Source organism: Salminus brasiliensis, chromosome 16, assembly GCF_030463535.1.
Source record: "Salminus brasiliensis chromosome 16, fSalBra1.hap2, whole genome shotgun sequence".
NCBI classification, from domain to species: domain Eukaryota; kingdom Metazoa; phylum Chordata; class Actinopteri; order Characiformes; family Bryconidae; genus Salminus; species Salminus brasiliensis.
The window spans coordinates 19,827,022-19,849,956 of NC_132893.1; the positions used below are offsets into that span (position 1 = coordinate 19,827,022).

The 22,935-nt window shown below is 40.2% G+C and overlaps 1 protein-coding gene across 1 annotated transcript; it reads right to left on the bottom strand.

The window, feature by feature from the left end:
* Nucleotides 1–10,650: 10,650 nt before the first annotated feature.
* On the bottom strand, nt 10,651–12,617 carry ugt5d1 (UDP glucuronosyltransferase 5 family, polypeptide D1). Its single transcript, XM_072658296.1, has 2 exons — nt 12,599–12,617; nt 10,651–12,257 (listed from the first exon to the last, which is right to left on the bottom strand). The coding sequence occupies exon 2, from the start codon at nt 12,250–12,252 to the stop codon at nt 10,651–10,653; it is 1,602 nt and encodes a 533-aa protein (XP_072514397.1). The 5' UTR covers nt 12,253–12,257; nt 12,599–12,617.
* Between the last annotated feature and the right edge of the window lie 10,318 nt (nt 12,618–22,935).

A 22,935-nucleotide genomic window follows, 5' to 3' on the forward strand; every position in this document is an offset into this window, starting at 1 on the left:
AGGAATCGAACCCACAACCCTGTTATCAATAGGCCGACGCGCTAACTGCTGAGCCACCACTGCCCAAATTTTTGCAAGTTACCTTTAATATTAGTTCTGTTTCGTTTAACAAACTGAAGACTGTTAGTGCAGCACCCAGGTTTTTTAGCCGTTGGTCAGTCAAGATAAATATTTTTTTTAGAGCTTTTTACAGACGTAAAACATTTTTACATTGTTGGGACTCTGGAGTACAAAGCTTAATGCGCATTACATTTATTTATTGAAGTGTAGATGTATCCAAAAATGCATTTTATTGTAGCTTCTTTAGGGGGAATTTTGTGGGGGAAGTACCAGTTTGTATTTTGTGCTGGGTGTGTGTGCTGGCTTTAGTATGTGCGAGTTGGTGTGCTGGGTGCTTTAAGGTGCTCCATATGGTGTGCTGAATGGTATGCTGGCTGCTTTACAATGTACAGGACAGAGGGTTTGCAGTTTTAACATGTACTGTATGGTGTGCCAGCTGCTTTAAGATGTGCTGGAGGTGTGTCGACTGATTTAGGCCGTGCCAGTTGGTGTGCAGATTTCTTTAATATGAGCTGGATGTGTGCTGGCTGCTTTAGGATGTGCCATATGGTGTGTCAAATTCTTTAAGATGTGCTACTGGGCATGTCGTGGGTGGTTTTTAAGGTGTGCTGGTTGCTTTATGATGTGCTGGTTGCTAAGCTGACATTGCAGTCTTACCTGCCCAGTCAACCACTTTGTCCTATTTTCTTTGTCCCCTCATCTCTGTGTCCCTGAGTCATTCCATGTTCCTAAACCTGTTAAAGTACCAGCTTTCTAGGCTCCTCTAGTGCCTTTTGTTTTTTACGTCTGTGATCTGGCTCTGTCCTTGGTCCTGCTCTCCCTCCAAGCCGAGCTCTCAGCCAGCAACCAGTTTCCTGCCATCTGTGTCTAGTCTGTGACTGTCCATGTCTGTTCCTTTTGCAGTTTGTGTTCACTCCTCAATTCTGGCCCAATTCCACATTGTTTCTGAACTTTCCCCCAGTATGTTTCATCCCAACTAACTCTTCTGTTTATTATAGCTTTTGGGTAAAAATATCAGAAATTAACTTACAACTTTGTAGTATGCATGTGTTAAGTTTTCCAGGACATGATGACAAAAATTCTGCACATAGGACCAGACCCATTCCCATCAGCTCCCGTAGGCTCAAAAGTAAGCTCTGGTGCCTCAGACCCAACAACCATCTTCATAACCATACAACACCAATATCGTCCCTGGTGATTTGTTCTCACACTATTTCAACAACCAGCTCATTCAACCACAAACTGCCCTTGAGCAAGGCCCTTTACCCTCTCTGCTCCCCGGGCGCTGGAGTTGGCTGCCCACCGCTCTGGGTGTGTGTGTGTACTCACTGCCCCTAACACATGTGTGTGTGTGAGTGTGTGTTCACTACCAGATGGGTTAAATGCGGAGGACACATTTCGCTGTACAGTGCACACTGTACAGTGACAAATACATGCACCTTTACCTTTACCTTTTTACCCTTCCCCAGCCAACCTGAGTCCCTGCTATCCACATCCATTGACCTTTCAGCTACTAGGTTATTAATATCTACATTTTAGGTTGTTCCTTTATTTTTTTCATTTTTTGAGAGTGTTTGCCCTTTGATGTATATTTATCAATCCCTCCCATTTTTTATGACCTCTGTCATTTTTATTAAAGTAATTAAAAGCAAAATGATTAAGCTGCTATTATTTAAGTGAGAAGAATGCGCATTATCTTTGAGAAGATAATGAAACAAACATTTAAAAAAAAATTTAAACAGTGACCGCACCGACCCAGAGAACCCCTTTAACATGTACCGGATGATGTGCCAGGATGCAACTTTCAGATGTGCTTTTTGTTGTACCGGCTTGTGCCAGATGGTTTGCAAGCTGCTTTAACATATGCCGGATGGTGTGCCGGCAGAATATTGAATGTGCCAGGTAGTGTGCAAGCTGCATTAACATGTGCCGACTGTTGTGCCGGACGGTGTGCCGGCTGCTTTTGAATGTGCCTGATGGTGTGCCGGCAGAATATTGAATGTGCCAGGTAGTGTGCAAGCTGCATTAACATGTGCCGACTGTTGTGCCGGACGGTGTGCCGGCTGCTTTTGAATGTGCCTGATGGTGTGCCGGTGGAATATTGGATGTGCCAGGTGGTGTGCAAGCTGCATTAACATGTGCCGACAGTTGTGCTGGACAGTGTGCCGGCTGCTGTTGAATGTGCCTGATGGTGTGCTGGCTTGTGACAGATGGTTTGCAAGCTGCTTTAACATATGCCGGATGGTGTGCCGGCAGAATATTGAATGTGCCAGGTAGTGTGCAAGCTGCATTAACATGTGCCGACTGTTGTGCCGGACAGTGTGCCGACTGTTCTGCAGGATGGTGTGCCGGACGGTGTGCCAGCTGCTTTTGAATGTGCCGGATGGTGTGCTAGCGGGATATTGGATGTGCCAGGTGGTGTGCAAGCTGCATTAACATGTGCCGACTGTTGTGCCGGACAGTGTGCCGGCTGCTTTTGAATGTGCCTGATGGTGTGCCGGTGGAATATTGGATGTGCCAGGTGGTGTACAAGCTGCATTAACATGTGCCGACTGTTGTGCCGGACAGTGTGCCAGCTGCTTTTGAATGTGCCTGATGGTGTGCCGGTGGAATATTGGATGTGCCAGGTGGTGTGCAAGCTGCATTAAAATGTACCGACTGTTGTGCCGGACGGTGTGCCGGCTACTTTTGAATGTGCCAGGTGGTGTGCAAGCTGCATTAACATGTGCTGACTGTTGTGCCGACTGGTGTGCTGGACGTAATGTTTTTTATTATTAACATAATTTTCCTGTTATTGTTATTGTTAAATTACATTTTATTAATAAATGAGATTATTAAGATCAGTGATGCGTGGTTATAAGTGGAGCGGTGCGTTTTCTGACTACTTTCTCAATGTCAAACGCACAAGACGCGTAAAAGCGCACCCAATGCGTAACTACGCACGAGACGCGTAAAAGCGCACCAAATGCGTAAAAACGCACTTGATGTGAAAAGTTCAGCTCTACTGATGAGCACTCTTAATCACTCTTACTCTTAACTTAATGCAGCAGGCACATAATGCGGCACTTTCTGAGGCAGCTGGCACACCATCACATTCAATATTCTGTCTGCACATCATCCAGTACATTGAAAAACAGCAGCTACGTCATGCAGCACATGAAAATGCAGCTGGCACACAATCCGGTAAACCACAATCCGGTTCATGTTAAAGCAGATGACACAACAGCTGGCACATCTAAAAGCAGCTGCCACATCACCTGGCATATTCCAAAGCAGCTGGAACATTAATGGCACATACCAAAGCAGAACTCCATCTGGCATATCGTAAAGCTGTAAACACAACGTCCTTAGTAAGTGGCGTATGGTGTTCCAGCTGTTTTGGTATGTGCCGGATGATGTGCCAGCTCCTTTTAGATTTGCCAGTTGTTGTGCCAGCTGCTTTAACATGCCGGATGGTGTACCGGCTGGTGTGCCAGCTGCTTTTACATATGCTGAATGGTGTACCATCCACTTTTGAATATGCTGGGTGATGTCTCTGTATATAAATACTGAATGTTCCAGATGGTGTGCCAGCTGCCTTAGAAAGTACGCATGGTTTTCCATCTGCTTAGGATGTGCAGGATGCTGTGTTTAAAGCTTTGATGCCAGATGAAGCCCTGCTTTAGTATGTGCTTCGTGGTGTGCCAGCAGCTTTCAGATGTGCCCGTTGTTGTGCCAGCTGCTTTAATAAACAGCGGATGGTGTGTCGGATGGTGTACCAGCTGCTTTTACATATGCTGCAACGGCGTACTGAATGTTTTTGAATGTGCAGGATGGTGTGGCAGCAAAATACTGAATGTGCCAAATGGTGTGCCAGCTGCCTCAGGAAGTGCTGGATAGTGTGCCTGCTGCTTTAAGATGTACTGGTGTGCCGCTTGCTTTATATGTACAGGATGCTCCCCAGCCAGCAAGGTCCACTTCTTTAACTAACTCTGTCTTTCTCTCACCCCACAGTGCCAATGGTAGCATATAGAGTTTATGTAAACAAGAAATTTTGGAAATACTGTCCATCCCCATTACTCATGAATTAAGATAAAAAAAATTATCTGTTTATTATTATTATTACTATTAGTAGTAGTAGTATTAATATTAATAATAATAATAATAATAATAATAATAACAGGTAAACCCTGTTTATAAACTCTGATTCTGTTCTTTTCTCCTAATATCAGAAAACTCTCAATAACAGTCAGGGAATGCAGTCTGGACTCACCTGTAGAAGCTGATGGAGGTGAAATCGTAGAGAAAGTAGAAGTTGGTGCAGGTTTGTGAGCAGTTTTTGAGAGCGTGTGAGTTGTCCTGGATTGATCAGCTGATCGATTGATAGCTGATGATGTTCTAGAGCTCGAGCTCACTCCACTGTTCTTAATGGAGACATATGATCTTAACAGCAACAGAAAAACCAGCAATCAGAAGAAAACAGAGTTTCATAATAAAAAAAAGTTAATAATAATAAGAATATAGATTTTAGTTTTAAACATATTCTTAAATAGTCTTAAATACATAAAATCTATTTTAAAATAAAATAAATATGATTCTTAACATTTCTATTGGATTATTTTACTAGTAGTTTAATAATACTATTATTTATAGTATAATAATAATAATAATAATAATAATAATTGATGTGTATATAATTGTTGATGTATATATATTGTATTTAATAAATAAGAATTTTATCTGATTTAAAATACTAAATAAGTATTAATATTTGTATTATTTTATTATTGCTGTTCTTCTTCTTCTGCTGTTTCTTAATTTCTCCTTTTTCTTCATATAAATAATAATAATAATAACATTATTATTATTATTATTATTGTGGTTGTTGTTATAATTATCATTCTTGATATTATAATTACTATTTTTTTATTATTATTGTTGCTGTCATTGTTATTGTTAAATAAATATTATTAATAAACAAGATTTTAAGCAGAGATCAGTAAATTATCCAGCTGTTTTATGCTGGTTGGCCAAAAAAACACACAACTTAAAACACAACATCTACTGGGTCTTTTGTTTTTGCTCTTCACTGAAGACGTTTAGGTTTGAAGTCAAATGATAAATATGAGATGATAGATCAGAATTTCAGCTTTTATTCACTGATAGTAAGTGTCAGTGAATAAAAGCTGAAATTCTGATCTATCATCTCATATTTATCATCTAGATACGGTAAAGAACTTGGCACCCCTTGTTTGTTTGATGAGAGGAGACTGTAAGAGTTCTGAAGAGTTTTTCAGTTTTTGAAGAGCCGGCACACCATCGGTACATTGTTAAGACAAAAAGCGTGCTATAAATAGGTGATTAGATGTTTTTAGCATGAGGGAGGGAGGTTGGTTATAGCTGCCTGTTTTACATTTGTAAAAATTAATCAAGAATGTGTAAAAATGAGAGCGAGAGCTCAGACTAAATTGCAACATCTGTAGATGAAAACAAACACGTGACTAAATCAAACATGAGTTCCTAAATCTGAAAAATACACTCCTGCAGATCACACAAGATCCCCTACCTTACTGACACACGCTCCTTTAGTCCTTTATAGATGGTGTCATTAGCGTGCCTTTGAGAAGATAATGAAACAAACATTTAAAAAAAAATTTAAACAGTGACCGCACCGACCCAGAGAACCCCTTTAACATGTACCGGATGATGTGCCAGGATGCAACTTTCAGATGTGCTTTTTGTTGTACCGGCTTGTGCCAGATGGTTTGCAAGCTGCTTTAACATATGCCGGATGGTGTGCCGGCAGAATATTGAATGTGCCAGGTAGTGTGCAAGCTGCATTAACATGTGCCGACTGTTGTGCCGGGCGGTGTGCCGGCTGCTTTTGAATGTGCCTGATGGTGTGCCGGTGGAATATTGGATGTGCCAGGTGGTGTGCAAGCTGCATTAACATGTGCCGACTGTTGTGCTGGACAGTGTGCCGGCTGCTGTTGAATGTGTCTGATGGTGTGCTGGCTTGTGACAGATGGTTTGCAAGCTGCTTTAACATATGCCGGATGGTGTGCCGGCAGAATATTGAATGTGCCAGGTAGTGTGCAAGCTGCATTAACATGTGCCGACTGTTGTGCCGGACAGTGTGCCGACTGTTCTGCAGGATGGTGTGCCAGCTGCTTTTGAATGTGCCGGATGGTGTGCTAGCGGGATATTGGATGTGCCAGGTGGTGTGCAAGCTGCATTAACATGTGCCGACTGTTGTGCCGGACAGTGTGCCAGCTGCTTTTGAATGTGCCTGATGGTGTGCCGGTGGAATATTGGATGTGCCAGGTGGTGTGCAAGCTGCATTAAAATGTACCTACTGTTGTGCCGGACGGTGTGCCGGCTACTTTTGAATGTGCCAGGTGGTGTGCAAGCTGCATTAACATGTGCTGACTGTTGTGCCGACTGGTGTGCTGGACGTAATGTTTTTTATTATTAACATAATTTTCCTGTTATTGTTATTGTTAAATTACATTTTATTAATAAATGAGATTATTAAGATCAGTGATGCGTGGTTATAAGTGGAGCGGTGCGTTTTCTGACTACTTTCTCAATGTCAAACGCACGAGACGCGTAAAAGCGCACCCAATGCGTAACTACGCACGAGACGCGTAAAAGCGCACCAAATGCGTAATTACGCACGAGACGCGTAAAAGCGCACCAAATGCGTAATCACGCACGAGACGCGTAAAAGCGCACCCAATGCGTAAAAACGCACTTGATGTGAAAAGTTCAGCTCTACTGATGAGCACTCTTAATCACTCTTACTCTTAACTTAATGCAGCAGGCACATAATGCGGCACTTTCTGAGGCAGCTGGCACACCATCACATTCAATATTCTGTCTGCACATCATCCAGTACATTGAAAAACAGCAGCTACGTCATGCAGCACATGAAAATGCAGCTGGCACACAATCCGGTAAACCACAATCCGGTTCATGTTAAAGCAGATGACACAACAGCTGGCACATCTAAAAGCAGCTGCCACATCACCTGGCATATTCCAAAGCAGCTGGAACATTAATGGCACATACCAAAGCAGAACTCCATCTGGCATATCGTAAAGCTGTAAACACAACGTCCTTAGTAAGTGGCGTATGGTGTTCCAGCTGTTTTGGTATGTGCCGGATGATGTGCCAGCTCCTTTTAGATTTGCCAGTTGTTGTGCCAGCTGCTTCAACATGCCGGATGGTGTACCGGCTGGTGTGCCAGCTGCTTTTACATATGCTGAATGGTGTACCAGCCACTTTTGAATATGCTGGGTGATGTCTCTGTATATAAATACTGAATGTTCCAGATGGTGTGCCAGCTGCCTTAGAAAGTACGCATGGTTTTCCATCTGCTTAGGATGTGCAGGATGCTGTGTTTAAAGCTTTGATGCCAGATGAAGCCCTGCTTTAGTATGTGCTTCGTGGTGTGCCAGCAGCTTTCAGATGTGCCCGTTGTTGTGCCAGCTGCTTTAATAAACAGCGGATGGTGTGTCGGATGGTGTGCCAGCTGCTTTTACATATGCTGCAACGGCGTACTGAATGTTTTTGAATGTGCAGGATGGTGTGGCAGCAAAATACTGAATGTGCCAAATGGTGTGCCAGCTGCCTCAGGAAGTGCTGGATAGTGTGCCTGCTGCTTTAAGATGTACTGGTGTGCCGCTTGCTTTATATGTACAGGATGCTCCCCAGCCAGCAAGGTCCACTTCTTTAACTAACTCTGTCTTTCTCTCACCCCACAGTGCCAATGGTAGCATATAGAGTTTATGTAAACAAGAAATTTTGGAAATACTGTCCATCCCCATTACTCATGAATTAAGATAAAAAAAATTATCTGTTTATTATTATTATTACTATTAGTAGTAGTAGTATTAATATTAATAATAATAATAATAATAATAATAATAACAGGTAAACCCTGTTTATAAACTCTGATTCTGTTCTTTTCTCCTAATATCAGAAAACTCTCAATAACAGTCAGGGAATGCAGTCTGGACTCACCTGTAGAAGCTGATGGAGGTGAAATCGTAGAGAAAGTAGAAGTTGGTGCAGGTTTGTGAGCAGTTTTTGAGAGCGTGTGAGTTGTCCTGGATTGATCAGCTGATCGATTGATAGCTGATGATGTTCTAGAGTTTGAGCTCACTCCACTGTTCTTTATGGAGACATATGATCTTAACAGCGACAGAAAAACCAGCAATCAGAAGAAAACAGAGTTTCATAATAAAAAAAAGTTAATAATAATAAGAATATAGATTTTAGTTTTAAACATATTCTTAAATAGTCTTAAATACATAAAATCTATTTTAAAATAAAATAAATATGATTCTTAACATTTCTATTGGATTATTTTACTAGTAGTTTAATAATACTATTATTTATAGTATAATAATAATAATAATAATAATAATAATAATTGATGTGTATATAATTGTTGATGTATATATATTGTATTTAATAAATAAGAATTTTATCTGATTTAAAATACTAAATAAGTATTAATATTTGTATTATTTTATTATTGCTGTTCTTCTTCTTCTGCTGTTTCTTAATTTCTCCTTTTTCTTCATATAAATAATAATAATAATAACATTATTATTATTATTATTATTGTGGTTGTTGTTATAATTATCATTCTTGATATTATAATTACTATTTTTTTATTATTATTGTTGCTGTCATTGTTATTGTTAAATAAATATTATTAATAAACAAGATTTTAAGCAGAGATCAGTAAATTAGAGGTGCTTTCGATTGAATTTATATTTACCTAAAATTGTATTTACATTTATTTATTTAAAAACATTCCAAGTTCCAGCATGGTATAGTTTGAAAATGCATTTGAGGGTAAAAAGGCATTAAGTGGACGCATGCATAAATGTAGGATCAAAATGATTGATTTTTTGATTGTAAAAGAGAATTGCTTTCATATGACTTATATGCACAGAAGATTTTAGATTTCTTTCAGAGGACACACATTTCTGGTTTCTACACCCCGTTACACCCAAAGATGATTTCTTCAACTGAATTCCAGTTTAAGTTTTGAGACATTCATCTTTAAAAGTTCCTGTTTGTTGTGACACAGTCTCTTCATCTACCATCATCTACGGTACGTCATCACTCCTGCTTCTATAATAAAAGCTCGTTTGTTGTGATGAATGTGTTTCTAGTCTGGAGGAAATGATGTCATTGTTTAATTCGAGTTATGTGATTGACTGTTTAAACAGTTCATGACTTTGAATGTTTACTCTTGGTTTCAGTCCTGGGTTTCACCTGTGATCACGGCATTAATTGTTCAAAAGGAACATAGAGCTGTTCATGGATAAACAGTGTGCCATTTAGAAGCTGATTAAAGCATTGAGCAGAGCCAATACAGTACCCAAGATCTGCGTAAAAACGCATGAGGCGCCTAAAGACGCATTGCTAATCTAGAGATCTGTGATCCAGCACTGTGTTGTTGAGTGTGATGGAATTCGATTTGATTCTTTGAAATTGGAAAATATCAAAACCATCCAGCAGTAGGACAGCCGACATTGACTTCGTCAAGTGACTCCCATCAGTCATTAATGCCGAGATTTTCTATCCAGTGTGAATTGGTAATCCTTTATATCAACGAATATTGCATCATATCAAATTTTACAGACACCCTATAGTAAAATTACATTACTCCACCTCCCCATGTAAAAGTAATCCTGTTCAAAAAGTCCTAGCACATTCAAAAGCAGCCGGCACACCATCCGGCACACCAGTCAGCACATAGTAATGCAGCTTGCACACCACCTGGCATATTCAAATGCAGCAGTCACACCGTCCGGCACACCATCCGGCACACCAGTCAGCACATGGTAATGCAGCTTGCACACCACCTTGCACATCCAATATCCTGCAAAGACCCCAAAATCATTCTCTGTCTTTCTTTGGCGCAACGGTTGCTGGCGTACCCTCTAGCCTACATACATGTAATAAACATTTAGCTTCTAATTTCATTATTACTGTAAGTGGGTTATATTTTTATCAGCATTTGTTTGTTTTTAAGTAAAGACTCCCATCAGTCATTAATGCTGAGCTTTTCTATCCAATGTGAATCAATCATCTTTTATATCAACGAATATTGCATAATATAAAATTTTACAGACACCCTATAGTAAAATTACATTATTCCACCTCCCCATGTAAAAGTAATCCTGTCCAAAAAGGGCTAAAAACTGACCAATGTGTGTGAGCCTGCTTGCTTCTTCTTCGCTGCTGGTGGAACTGAACTGGGGTTCACAGAGACTCCTATTGACGCCAATTGTTGCTTTAAGGGGACTTTAAGGGCACTGGGAGGTATTGCATGTGTGCCACTGTTGACACTGGAAATTCAATATAGTAATTAAACAATAAATAAATTAATTAAATTATGAATTACTTACATTTAAACTATAAATGAATGCACAGCAAATGTGAGTCATTGCAGTTCATTTTTTTAATTGTTTGACAGATTTAATTCTAGATAACAGACTGCAAAGGTCGCTTTCCAAAGCACAACTGTCATGATTTAGTGGAGTTTATTAAATCTGGGTGCCAAAAAACACTGAGAAGTGAGGTAATTCATTCATTTTTCACTTTTCTTTTACAGCAAGCGCTACAACACACGTATCTGATGAATGCTACTGTCATCAACACAATCACTGCTGCTATACTGAGCAGACACAGCATCACATCCAGAGAATGGTAGGAGTACCACGGCATCCTGTAGGCCTTTGTCCGCAGGTGAGAGGCTCCTTTATGCCTCATAACATACTCAATCCAGAAGACAGCAGTGTCTAGAGGTTTCATAGGCTGGTCCCTGTGTAGCCTGGAGAGTCTCTGCATGTTCATCCTGTAGGAGGCGTCATTGAGGACCTCCAGTAGCATCTGTTCAAAATTGTGGCCGTTCAGCTGAGCCAGCTCCAGAATTTTAGCTGCTCCTTTTGCTTGGATCCTCATGAGGTTATCAAACTGATCAAAGAACAGAGGGATACCGAGGACGGGCACTCCGTGGTAGATGGCTTCCTGGACTCCATTGGTTCCTCCATGGGCCACAAAAGCTTTGATCTTCGAGTGTCCCAGGAGGTCGTTCTGTGGCATCCAGTCCACCAGCAGGGTGTTGTTTCCCAAGGTGGAAGGTTTAGGTCCTAGATGCCTCCAGATCACTTTCTGTGGAAGTTTCGCAAACACGGCAGCAATTTCCTCTGCTGTGTCAGCTGGAAGACCATCTACCAGTGTTCCCAAAGACATGATGATGAAGCCATGTTCTCCTGAACTCTGCACAGAAGCCTCCAAGTCCTCAGGGAGGGGCTTTGAGGGCTTGCACTGGAACCCACCCATGTAAACAACATTGGGCATGGTGGGTCTGGGGAAATCAAATACAAAGTCCAGTCTCATGAGCCAAATATCGGCCTCTTGGAGAAGGCTGACAATGTCACAGTCATTGTCAAAGTACTTGTTGCATAGAGCTTTGTAATGAGGTCCCACCACAAATTTGTCCTGGAAAAGGATAATTGCATAGAAAAGGAAGTTCTTTACTCTTTGACTGAAAGTCATTTTGTCTGAGAGACCAGAACCTGGTACCGGTATGTAGGACAGTGGTGAAGGTGCAATGGCGAAATGACCCTCACCACTCATGATCCAGCGCACATTCAGTACCAGAGGCAACTTTAAGTAACTGGCCAAGACAACACCAACTGTGATGGCTGGATCTGTGAGAACGAGATCATACTGTTCGTCTTGCAGTCTCTTAATTAGCTCCTTATCCTCAATGATTGCACTCACTGTATCACATGCAATAGAATGTGCACTGGAAAGCATGGAGAAGAAATTCATCTGAACCTTCAGAAATGCCAGAGTGGAGCTCTTCCTTATCTGCATTTTCACCATCTTATTTAGGTTGTCCTTAATGAAGTCGCCAAGGCTGTCAATTCCATCAGGAACGGTGATCGTTTTGTACAGAGGGGAATGTTCGTTGATGTACCAGCTGGAACTGGGTCGAATCACTGTGATTTCATGACCCCTGGAGTTTAGCGCCTCAATCAGCACCTTCATGTTCACCCAATGACTGCCATCCATCGGGTAAACCAGAACTTTGCTGCTCTCACAGCTCATAGTAAAGACAGCAGCCACTGAGAAAAATCCAACAATGGATAAATGCCTCTTACACAGGGTTGAGTTCATTGTACCTGTAAAGAAATGAGAAGTAGGAATAGAAAAATATAAACAGGCTTGTCATTTTCATAAATGTACCCTCTTGATGTTTCTTTATAGTATTTCAACATGCTTAATCCAGTGCTCTGATTTAGAGTATGGAGATATGTAAAATGAGTTCACATGAGATATGTCCAAATATCCAAATCAAGTAACATTCAAATTATTTCACACATACTGTATTATATACACTCATACTCCATGCATATACAGTTATGTTTTAAGAATATTTTTCTATTAAATGGATTCAATTATTCAGAGTTGCAATATGATAAAATATTTATAATGATAGGAAAGAAACAGGGTAGTATCTTACCTTGGGTAACAAAGAGAGAATAAAACATATTCCCACGGACAGAAAATCCCAGAGCGATAATCAGCTAAGCTTAGAGGTTCAAATTCCACATGCTACAGTTTTCTGAATTGCACCCAAATTAAACCAGTGCAAAACTGCAGAACTGACATTTCCTTTTCTGATATTGTTTATGATCATTTATGATCATTCGATTAGTCATGGAGTGTAATTGTCTAAGGCAGAAAACAAGAAACAGGATTGAAGTTCAAATGTTAAAGAATTAGGTACATTGTCTTCTAAATTTTCTTCAAAGTTTACCCAAAAGCAAACTACTTTCCACTGGATGCCTTTGGAAAGTCTAATATACAACAAATTAAGCGCTGCACAGTTAATCTGTAGATGTGTTTCTATTTTAGGGTAAGACCTGACAAAGAACAAGCACTGCTTGCGCATACCTGGTACCACTGCAAACAGACTGCATAGTAGACTGACCCCTAACATGTAGACATGTAAGTATTTCTCAAATAATATTAATATGATATTCAGACACCACGGATTTCATGTTGACAGCTTTTTAAAATATGTATTCTCAGCATACAAGCATCCATTACATTATACTGTTCTTTATCATATAATAAATCCTGAAGCTTTAGTTTGATATTTGATATTTAGTTTGTGATGTATTCATTAATTGCAACTAATGACTAATCGGTTATCACTCAACAGTGAGTGAGCTTGCTACCAAAAAAGCACTGGATGTCAGAGATGGCTGTCAACCATGTAAATCCTTGTGAGACTTAATTTAAATGATTTTTGGTCCAGACACCAGTTAGCCATAACATTAAAAACACCTGACTAATATTGCATAGGCTATAATGCTGTCAAAACAATACATTGTAAGTCGTGAGGTGTGGCCTCCATAGATCAGTCTGGTTTGTCCAGCACATCCCTTGGAGATTCTCAATCAAATGAAGATTTGGTCAAATATTTTGTATGTGCTGACCATTGCATACCAAGAACACCCTACAAGACCTGCCTGAGGTTTTGGAGATGCTGTGGCTCGTCGCCTAGCCATCACAATTTGTCCCATTATGTTTCATATGCTTGTCCTCAAGGAGCAATTTTACTGACTGCAGCCAGTTTGAATAGCTGCCAGGTCTTTTATGACTGAACACAGTGACAAGTAGAGTCCTGTGTCCTGTACAGTCCTCTTCAATACTGCACCATTCGGTAACTACAAAATCTCACCATGAAGTTAAACCCTCAGTGTTGCCTTTCCCACCTCGTGAAAACAAAGCCAAATTATCAATCTAGACATAAGGTTTCAACACATCAACCCAATGCCCAGATGGACTTCAGCCGCTCCTTCAATTGTAGGATTAGCATCTTATATTTGATGTCCATCTAGTCTCTTAGTACATGAACAATAGTTTGAGTCATGGTTCTAATGCCATAGAAGAACCACTATGTAATAGAGATGTGTGAGTGTGAAGCAACTTCATACCCCCTAGTAGTAACCTCAGAGAGCTACGCTATACATTTAAATGTCTGTAAACATCCTATCTAATGAATGCAAGCTTAAGCTAGCCATCACAATTCGTCCCTTGTCTGAGTGGCTCAGATTTTTATGCTTGCCCATTTGTCCTGCTTTTAACACAATCACCTTCAAGAACTGACTGTTGGCTTAGTGGAGTTCTGACATAATTAAATGTTGAAAGCGTAAGATATTGAATAAATAGTGAAATTGTGAGAATAATTATTCCTTGTGATGTGGAAAAATCAGGTCCCATGGTAGTTCTGACACTTTTTTGGATGAAACCACTGGACAAAAACTATTTTATGATAGAAAATGAAGAAAAATATAAATCAAGACAGAAATCATGCTAAATATAAGAAAGAGCCCATCATCCCAGTGAGCACTGAATGTCTTCCCAGATTCACTATCACTCACAACTACTTCCAAAGAATCAAAATAAAACTTATCTCCCAAGTCTGCACACCCTGACCTTCCTCCAGCCCGAACTCCCCTATGTTTTTCAACTTAGAACTTTATAACACCCTCGAATCTGAAATTGCTCCCCTCGCCCAATCAGCATTCAGCACTACGCATTCAGTTCTTTAACCCGCTAATATGGAAACATAGAACATACATTGTAAAAAAATTACTTTGAGGTGAAAGGTGTGAAATAGTGTATGTTTAAAGATGTGTGCTATGACGTAGATAATGTGTGTTTGTGATGTACAGACACTGTGGAGCCTAACTTGTTTTGGCGTAGATTATTCTGGCAGAAGACACCACAAAGATAATTCCAAGGCAAAGGAAACATCTCATTTATCATGCTCTACTAACTGGCACATTTTGATCCAGGCATGTATATGAACTTTAATAACACTCTTTTAAATTATTATATTTCTAATTCTGTAATACCACTGAATATCATAAAGTTGAATGGCCAAGATCTCCAGATCTCTTACAGAAGAATGGCCATGCCCCAAACTCCTCGTCTTGTACTTTAAGCCCCTTATGTACCTATATACACACTTCCACCCCCTCTCCTCCCTTTTTTCCGTCACTCACCAGCAGAGGGGGCCGACCCAGACTCCAGACGAACAAAATAGTCGGCTCAGTTCAGTTCTAACTAGAATGCCCAAATATGTTTAAATGCATGAGTTAAATGCAAGTCCAGCCACAGACTTAATCCGAGCCATCATACATGACGCTCCCAGGGTCTCTGGGCTCTTCATGAATAGGAGTAAATAAGCCCATGGCGACTATCACTGGAAAGAGTTGAATCATTTGTAACTGCCAAGTCTCCTAAAAACCCACGAGGAGTTTCTTCAGAACAGGCATGACACACAAGGGGTTTATTCGGTTATGATGCAATGTTTTCCTTCTCTGGGTTATGTTTCATATGCAGTTGTCCATTCTCAAACAGTCCTTAAGGAGCAATTTTACTAGCTGCAGCCAGTTTGAATAACTGCCAGGTCTTTTATGACTAAACACAGTGACAAGTAGAGTCCTGTGTCCTGTACAGTCCTCTTCAATACTGCACCATTCGGTAACTACAACATCTCACCGTGAAGTTGAACCCTCTGTGTTGCCTTTCCCACCTCATGAAGACAAAGCCAAATTATCAATCTAGAAAACATAAGGTTTCAACACATCAACACATTATTGGCGCCAGAGATGGACTTCAGCCGTTTCTTCAATTGTAGGATTATCTCTTGGCATCTCAAATTTGATGTCCATCAAGTTCCTTAGTACATGAACAATGGTTCTCTCTGGAGCAGATAATAAACATGAACCTATTGGCACCACACCCAGGGCCTGTGACTGACAGGGGCCCAGTGTTGGGGCCCAGTGTAATATATTTCATGGGGCCCAAAAATCCCTGGCAGCACTCCTGCTCATGCCTAATGCCAATCTAGTAGAAAGCCAGTAGAGATAGATACTTCAACAAAAGCTCTTGATTTCAGAAGAAACAATGAAATAATGAGCAGATGTCCCAGTACTAAAAAAGTGTGTACTTTTTTTTCCATGGATGAAGATCAAGATCACTCCCTCAATTAGGGAAACAATAATACGGGATGGAGGACAGCATCCTCTGTAGAAGTGGTTGGTGTAGTGTAGTGGGTCACAACACGTCACTTTAAGTCCGAACAGTTTTGAGCACGGAGGGTAACTGTTCTGGTGGCTTTTCCAAGTGGACACAGTATGGCACAGAACACTTACAAACCGGGCTGGACCCGGATTTTGTTAACCATGCTTGGGGCCGCAGAACCATTCGATAGAAGAGCTTAATGGCTTTGGGATCTGCTGATTGGTTCCAAATTCTAATCACCTTTGTGCCACTAGATCCTCTGTTTTTATATTTCCAGTACAAAAAAATGGCAGATACTACATCTAATAAGTACAAGAATAGTTCCAAATGTTGGTGCTCCTCATTAGAGTGGCGACAAGTACACTGTAGCATAATAAAGTTTACCATATTACATTCAACAATGCTTAGTTGAAGCTAATATTACCTTCGAAATGCAAACACTAAAAAGCAAAGTACAAGGTTTTTGTATTAAAAGTGGATGTTTAACAGTTGTGCTGGACTATGTTCATGATTTTGTGACTGCATATCGTCTTTTACGCCAGGACCACGGCTAGCCATTAGCATAGACCTAGCTGCAGGCCGAAGTCGCCACCACTTGCATCAAACCCCATTCAGTTTCAGATCAGATTTGTTTTAAGTGGATTCCAACATTATTTGGCATACTACATCTATATAGATGAGTGTGATTCATGGCTGCAGATTACACAAATTTAACAGGTGAATTACAGCCTCTGAGAGTTAGCTAGCTTTAGCCTAGAAGTTGTAGTGTAATTATTATGAAACGCAGTGCACCTTCTGGCACTGATTTAGCAACACTGCAAATGGAAAAATAAGCTGCAACCGATCTAATGGGTACCAGTGCAGAATGATACAGCGCAGCCTCGGGAGCCATTTGGCCGTGCAGTGGAAAAAAAGGCCTCTGTGGCAGACTAGGGTGTAATTCCCAGGCTGGGCAAGTCCACCGATCTACACCAACAGTGGATTTCTAAAACATCTCAATCTAACTTTCTAAACATTGATCCATCTCACGTGTTTCCAATAGGTTTTCACAACCCACCACCACCCCGTCACCTCTCTTTAACTCTTAGCCATATCTTTCATTCCTAGCTCCACCAATCAGAAGGGAGTCTGATTGGTGTCTTCTGCTGATGGCATTGGTCCAAACTCACAAAAGAGTCTTTAAGGGAAGACTACTTACACTATATTCACTCACCTGATTCAAATGAGAGTCACTCTGGATAAGAGCATCAGCCAAATATCATAAATGGAACTGTAGGTGGCATAGGTGTATGGAAAGCATTGTGGCTTGCAGGGCAAGAATACCACAGTCATACACTGTATGAAAAATATGATGAGCTACTGTGGAAATGAGCAACTGAAAGCAGTTGAACGGTTCTTTCAGAATATTTATTTGTTGAATAACACTTGAATAAAAGCCCTTGTTGTGCTGTTCAGATGTCTGAACAGAGCCTGACATTCTCGAGGAATATTCACCCAGGAACGTGCTTAGGAAAACTAAAATCTTAGAATCCAGGTTAGTGTTTGAAAGAGGTACTAGAGGTTTTTTCCTTAAGCAAATGCTATGCTTGTCAAGAGTATTATTATTCATTTAAATGTTTTTCACTATTTTGCCAGGAACAAAGCTAACCATCTGGTTCGTATCAGAGATTTCCTCCAAGTTTTAACCAAACACAGTTGTTCCTGAAAAAAGAAAAAATTACCAACAATGATTTGAGGTCTTTTTTGCAAGTTATAGAGGACTAGATGGGGGTATTGACCAGGCAATATCTTATGATTTGGGATAATAAACCAAAACTCAACTTGATCCAGCTTCCTCTGGATCTGGGAAGACACCAGATCACATTAGAAGAGATATAACTAAACAAAAAGGAGCTTATTTCTTCAGTTCCATCAGCAGCTCACCTCATTCAAACTCATTAAGCACTGAGTTTAGGGAGCAGTAGTGGCTCAGTGGAGAGTACTGGGCTATTGATGACAGGGTTGTGAGTTTGATACCTGTGCTCAGCAAGCTGCCACTGTTGGGCCTTAACCCACATTGCTCCCTGGGTGCCACAGCAATGGCTGCCCTGTGCTCCAGGCATGTGTGCTCACTGTCACTGTGTGTGTTTGCGTGTGTATGTTCACTGTACAGGTGGGTGATAAGCAGAGGCCAAAGTCCATCTGTGTCCAACACATATGGGTGTCTTGTATTTTCCAAACCAGGTGTTGGATTATAACTATACATAACACTAGACTAGACTCCCATGAGGAGAGGGTTGGAGACTTTTGTATGAATGTAATTTGTAATAATTCTAATATTAGTGTTTTACTGAGCAACTAAACCAAACAAAAACAAATGTACACATTTGCTATTTTGCAAAAAATGGCTAATTCCATTTTTTTATTTATAAAAAGGTTGAATACAGTTTCTGTAACAGTATAATACCACCAGCCCAAACACTCATTTATGCTCGTATCTGGTCTGGTGTTAAATACTCTTGCACTGAGTTGTTAACAGAGATATTTCATATTTACACAACAACAACATTATTTCTGTGATATAAAGTGCATTTTAAATTAAAACTCCTTTCTCACTGGCTCCTGACATCATCTTTGTTTGCATACTGGGTGTGTCCCCACCCCCTTAACTCACTATCAGTGTGTAGTCATTCTTCCTAGGCAATCTTTTTTTGGGTGTACAATTATATTTTATATAATGGTTGACTGCCTGGCCTTAGTGCTGAGCAAGTCTATAAGAGCAAGTCACTATAGACAGATAGTTATACGCATAGTTTAACATAACAGTTCTTGAATATAAAATTTACGCTTGCCAAAAAAGCATACGCCAATGTCTTATAATATATATTGTGATCCTATATTTCACAGTGAAATTCTGGCAACCACAGCTATTTGATATTTTGTTTGACAGTGTGGCTGTTTAATAGTAGGCTTAATAGTGTTAATTTAACTAGTTAAATGAAGTCCACTTGTGCACACTTACTTACTTGGTTCTCTGAGTTATCGTAGTTCTATATTGAACCACAGCATCTACTGAAGAACCCATGAAAAAAAATGTTCTAAGGATGTGTGCAACTGAAGAGTCAGGTTATCTTGATATGACTTTACCTGTTCCTGTAAGACCCTAGGGTTTGTATAGAATATGTCTAAACAGGCAGTATCATGGAGACCAAAGAGTTATCCAAACAAAATAATCCATAGAAAATCTAAAGGAATATTATTACATGTTTGATTCTAAAACAATATCCTAAACATTTAACAGCTTCCAGGGGCACCATTATATCCTTTATTTAAAAATCTTGTAAAGATTTAGGCCCAACCTTGGCTCTGCCTAGAGGAGGTAGCCCACAAATAATCAGTGTCTGCATAAGAAACCCCTTAATCAGAGAGGCCAGATCCACGGCTCAGACAAGAACTGCCATAACAGGACAACCATCGCGCTTACTCACCAAAGAGCTGTAATGCTGCCAAAGCTACACTGGAGTGGTTCAAAACCAAGAATATGAAAGTTTTCGAGTGCTCCAGTCAAATCCCAGATGTAAATCTAATGAACTGCTTTTCACCAACTGTCTCCATCCATTCATTGTGACTGAAATTGAGCAATTTTGCCAATTTGGCCAAAAATATGAGGATCCAGAATCGCATTATTGATTTCATAGACATATCCCAGACGACTTGCAGCTGGAATTGCTGGCAAATATGGTTCAAACAAGTTTTGGCTCAGAGGGTGAATGCTTTTTAACCACTGTACTGCATCACAAAAATTAATATTGTACACTGTCAGCAAGTTCCACTTCTTTTGTTAATCAAATGGTGAAAATCCCAGTTTTCTCCAAGTGCAAGGAGATCGCTACATTACTGCAGGGTCTCAAAAGATTACGGTTACTGTAATCTAGACTGAGTACTGTACAATGTGTGTTGTTGGTGTCTTACAAAAACCTTGTTTCTCCCAAATTTAAAACTTTTAATGGAAGTGAATGCTAAAATATTTCTGTTGGTCCATTCGTCATGAAATTATGAAAAAATGTATGTAAAAAAACAAAAAAAAGGGAAAAACATCAAAAATTTATATACAAGATACATGACAGCAATGATCTGCTGCACCATCTTAGAAATTATATTTTAAAAGATTCAAAGTCTAAAAATGTTAACATTTATAATGATGAGGAAGGATGAGCAACTGACCAGTAGACATGTTCGTTTATCCACAGATGTGTAGTTCTTACTCTTTGCTTTCCCAACCAAGACCTTGTGAGACCCCTTCTGAGTGCTTAGTGAAATAGGCAATAGATTTGTATAACAGGCCCCTACTGCCTCCTCAGATGGAAATCTTCTATTCTATTGGAACAACCTTCTAAAAGGTATGTGGAACATTCAGTATGTAACTGACAAGACAGCAACAAATATGGCCAGATTCATAAGATATGGTGTAAGATGTATCTAGACCCACCATGACCCTGACCAGGAAGAGATGGACTAGAATATTTTTGGCTGGACAGACAGATTAATTATTAACCATTACCTTACTTACACAAGTAATTGAAGTACTGTAAATGTTTTTCATGCCTTCATTATATTTGGGTGTAATGTTACTTATACAATTATTTAATACATTTTACAGTGGTGAAAAAAGTATTTAGTCAGTCACCAATTGTGCAAGTTCTCCCACTTAAAAAGATGAGAGAGGCCTGTAATTTACATCATAGGTAGACCTCAACTATGAGAGACAAAATGAGAAAAAAAAAAATCTGAAAATCACATTGTCTGATTTTTAAAGAATGTATTTGCAAATAATGGTGGAAAATTAGTATTTGGTCAATAACAAAAGTTCATCTCAATACTTTGTTATATATCCTTTGTTGGCAATGACAGAGGTCAAACATTTTCTGTAAGTCTTCACAAGGTTGGCACACACCGTTGCTGGCATGTTGGCCCATTCCTCCATGCAGATCTCCTCTAGAGCAGTGATGTTTTGGGGCTGTCGCCGGGCAACACAGACTTTCAACTCCCTTCAAAGGTTTTCTATGGGGTTGAGATCTGGAGACTGTCTAGGCCACTCCAGGACTTGTCATGCTGAAAGACCCAGCCACGTTTCATCTTCAATGCCCTTGCTGATGGAAGGAGGTTTGCACTCAAAATCTCACAATACATGGCCCCATTCATTCTTTCATGTACACGGACCAGTTGTCCTAGTCCCTTTGCAGAGAAACAGCCCCAAAGCATGATGTTGCCCCCCCATGCTTCACAGTTGGTATGGTGCTCTTTGGATGCAACTCAGCATTCACTCTCCTCCACACACAACGAGTTGTGTTTGTACCAAACAGTTCTACTTTGGTTTCATCTGACCATAAGACATTCTCCCAATACTCTTCCAGAACATCCAAATGCTCTCTAGCAAACTTCAGACGTGCAGTCCCTGGCGGCATAGTGTGTTACTGACGGTAGCCTTTGTAACGTTGGTCCCAGCTTTCTGCAGGTCAATCACTAGGAGCTCCCGTGTGGTTCTAGGATTTTTGTTCACCGTTCTTGTGATCATTTTGACCCCACAGGCTGAGATCTTGCGTGGAGCCCCTGATCGAGGGAGATTAGCAGTGGTCTCCTATTTTCTGATTATTGCTCCCACAGTAGATTTCTTTACACCAAGCTGCTTGCCTATTGCAGATTCAGTTATCCCAGCCTTCAGAGTTTGACTGTTTGAGGTTGTGTGCAGGTGTCTTTTATACTGTTAACGAGTTCAAACAGGTGCCATTAATACAGGTAATGAGTGGAGGACAGCCAGAAATCTTGCTTGTTTGTAGGTGACCAAATACTTATTTTCCACCATTATTTGCAAATAAATTCTTTAAAAATCAGTTGAGGTCTACCTATGATGTCAATTACAGGCCTCTCTCATCTTTTTAAGTGGGAGAACTTGCACAATTGGTGACTGACTAAATACTTTTTTCCCCACTGTATGTAATTATCAGCTTCAGAGCAGGGAAATTTATAGGGCTGTCCCATTCTAGACATATTTGAATGGATTTGATCTCAGAGTCTTTGTTTTAACCACAGTGTTCAGAGCACCATCTGGTGTCCTCAAGGTGCCATTACTGGACATTATTGTCCAGCCAACAACAGAGCGGATGTTCTCAGATGGTAAATAAGAGTTGAGAGTCTGCAGTGTGGAGCTATTTTACAGTGGAACATGAAAACACACTGACATGTTCTGTTTTACCAGCGGGAGAACCGCACACATTTCTTAGTTTTTAAACCAGCACTGAAGAGCACATTCAGAACCAATCAATCAGTCCAGAACGTCTCATTACAGTATTATTTATACAAGCACAAAGATCGGCTCAGATCGGCTCAGATCGGCATCAGCATGAAGAGACCTGATCAGGACATCCCTAGAAATGTATTATCATGCTCATTTTGTGGGTACAAAACTGTCAGATAGATTTCAGATAGACATTCCTCACCAGAATGGGCTTGACTTTTGGTTTTGAACAGTGTATTTGTGTTTTCTCCATTTAACCAGGAAACTGACCCATAGTTCCCATTTTGACTAAATGTCCTGGTTCTAGATAAAAAACAAAACCTTTGAAGAGTCTCGCAGTCCTGGAGCTCCCCCTACTGTGCAGTTTTCTCCATATTCTCAATGTCTTAACAGTCAGGTGTGCATGATACACAAAACTATGCAGTGCATTAGGGAACTCTGGGACTTCAGTTGGGAAACACTGGACTCTGGACTGAATGCAA

Excerpts from the sequence above, each read along its gene's own strand:
- ugt5d1 (XM_072658296.1), bottom strand. The coding sequence starts at position 12,252 with ATGAACTCAACCCTGTGTAAGAGGCATTTATCCATTGTTGGATTTTTC.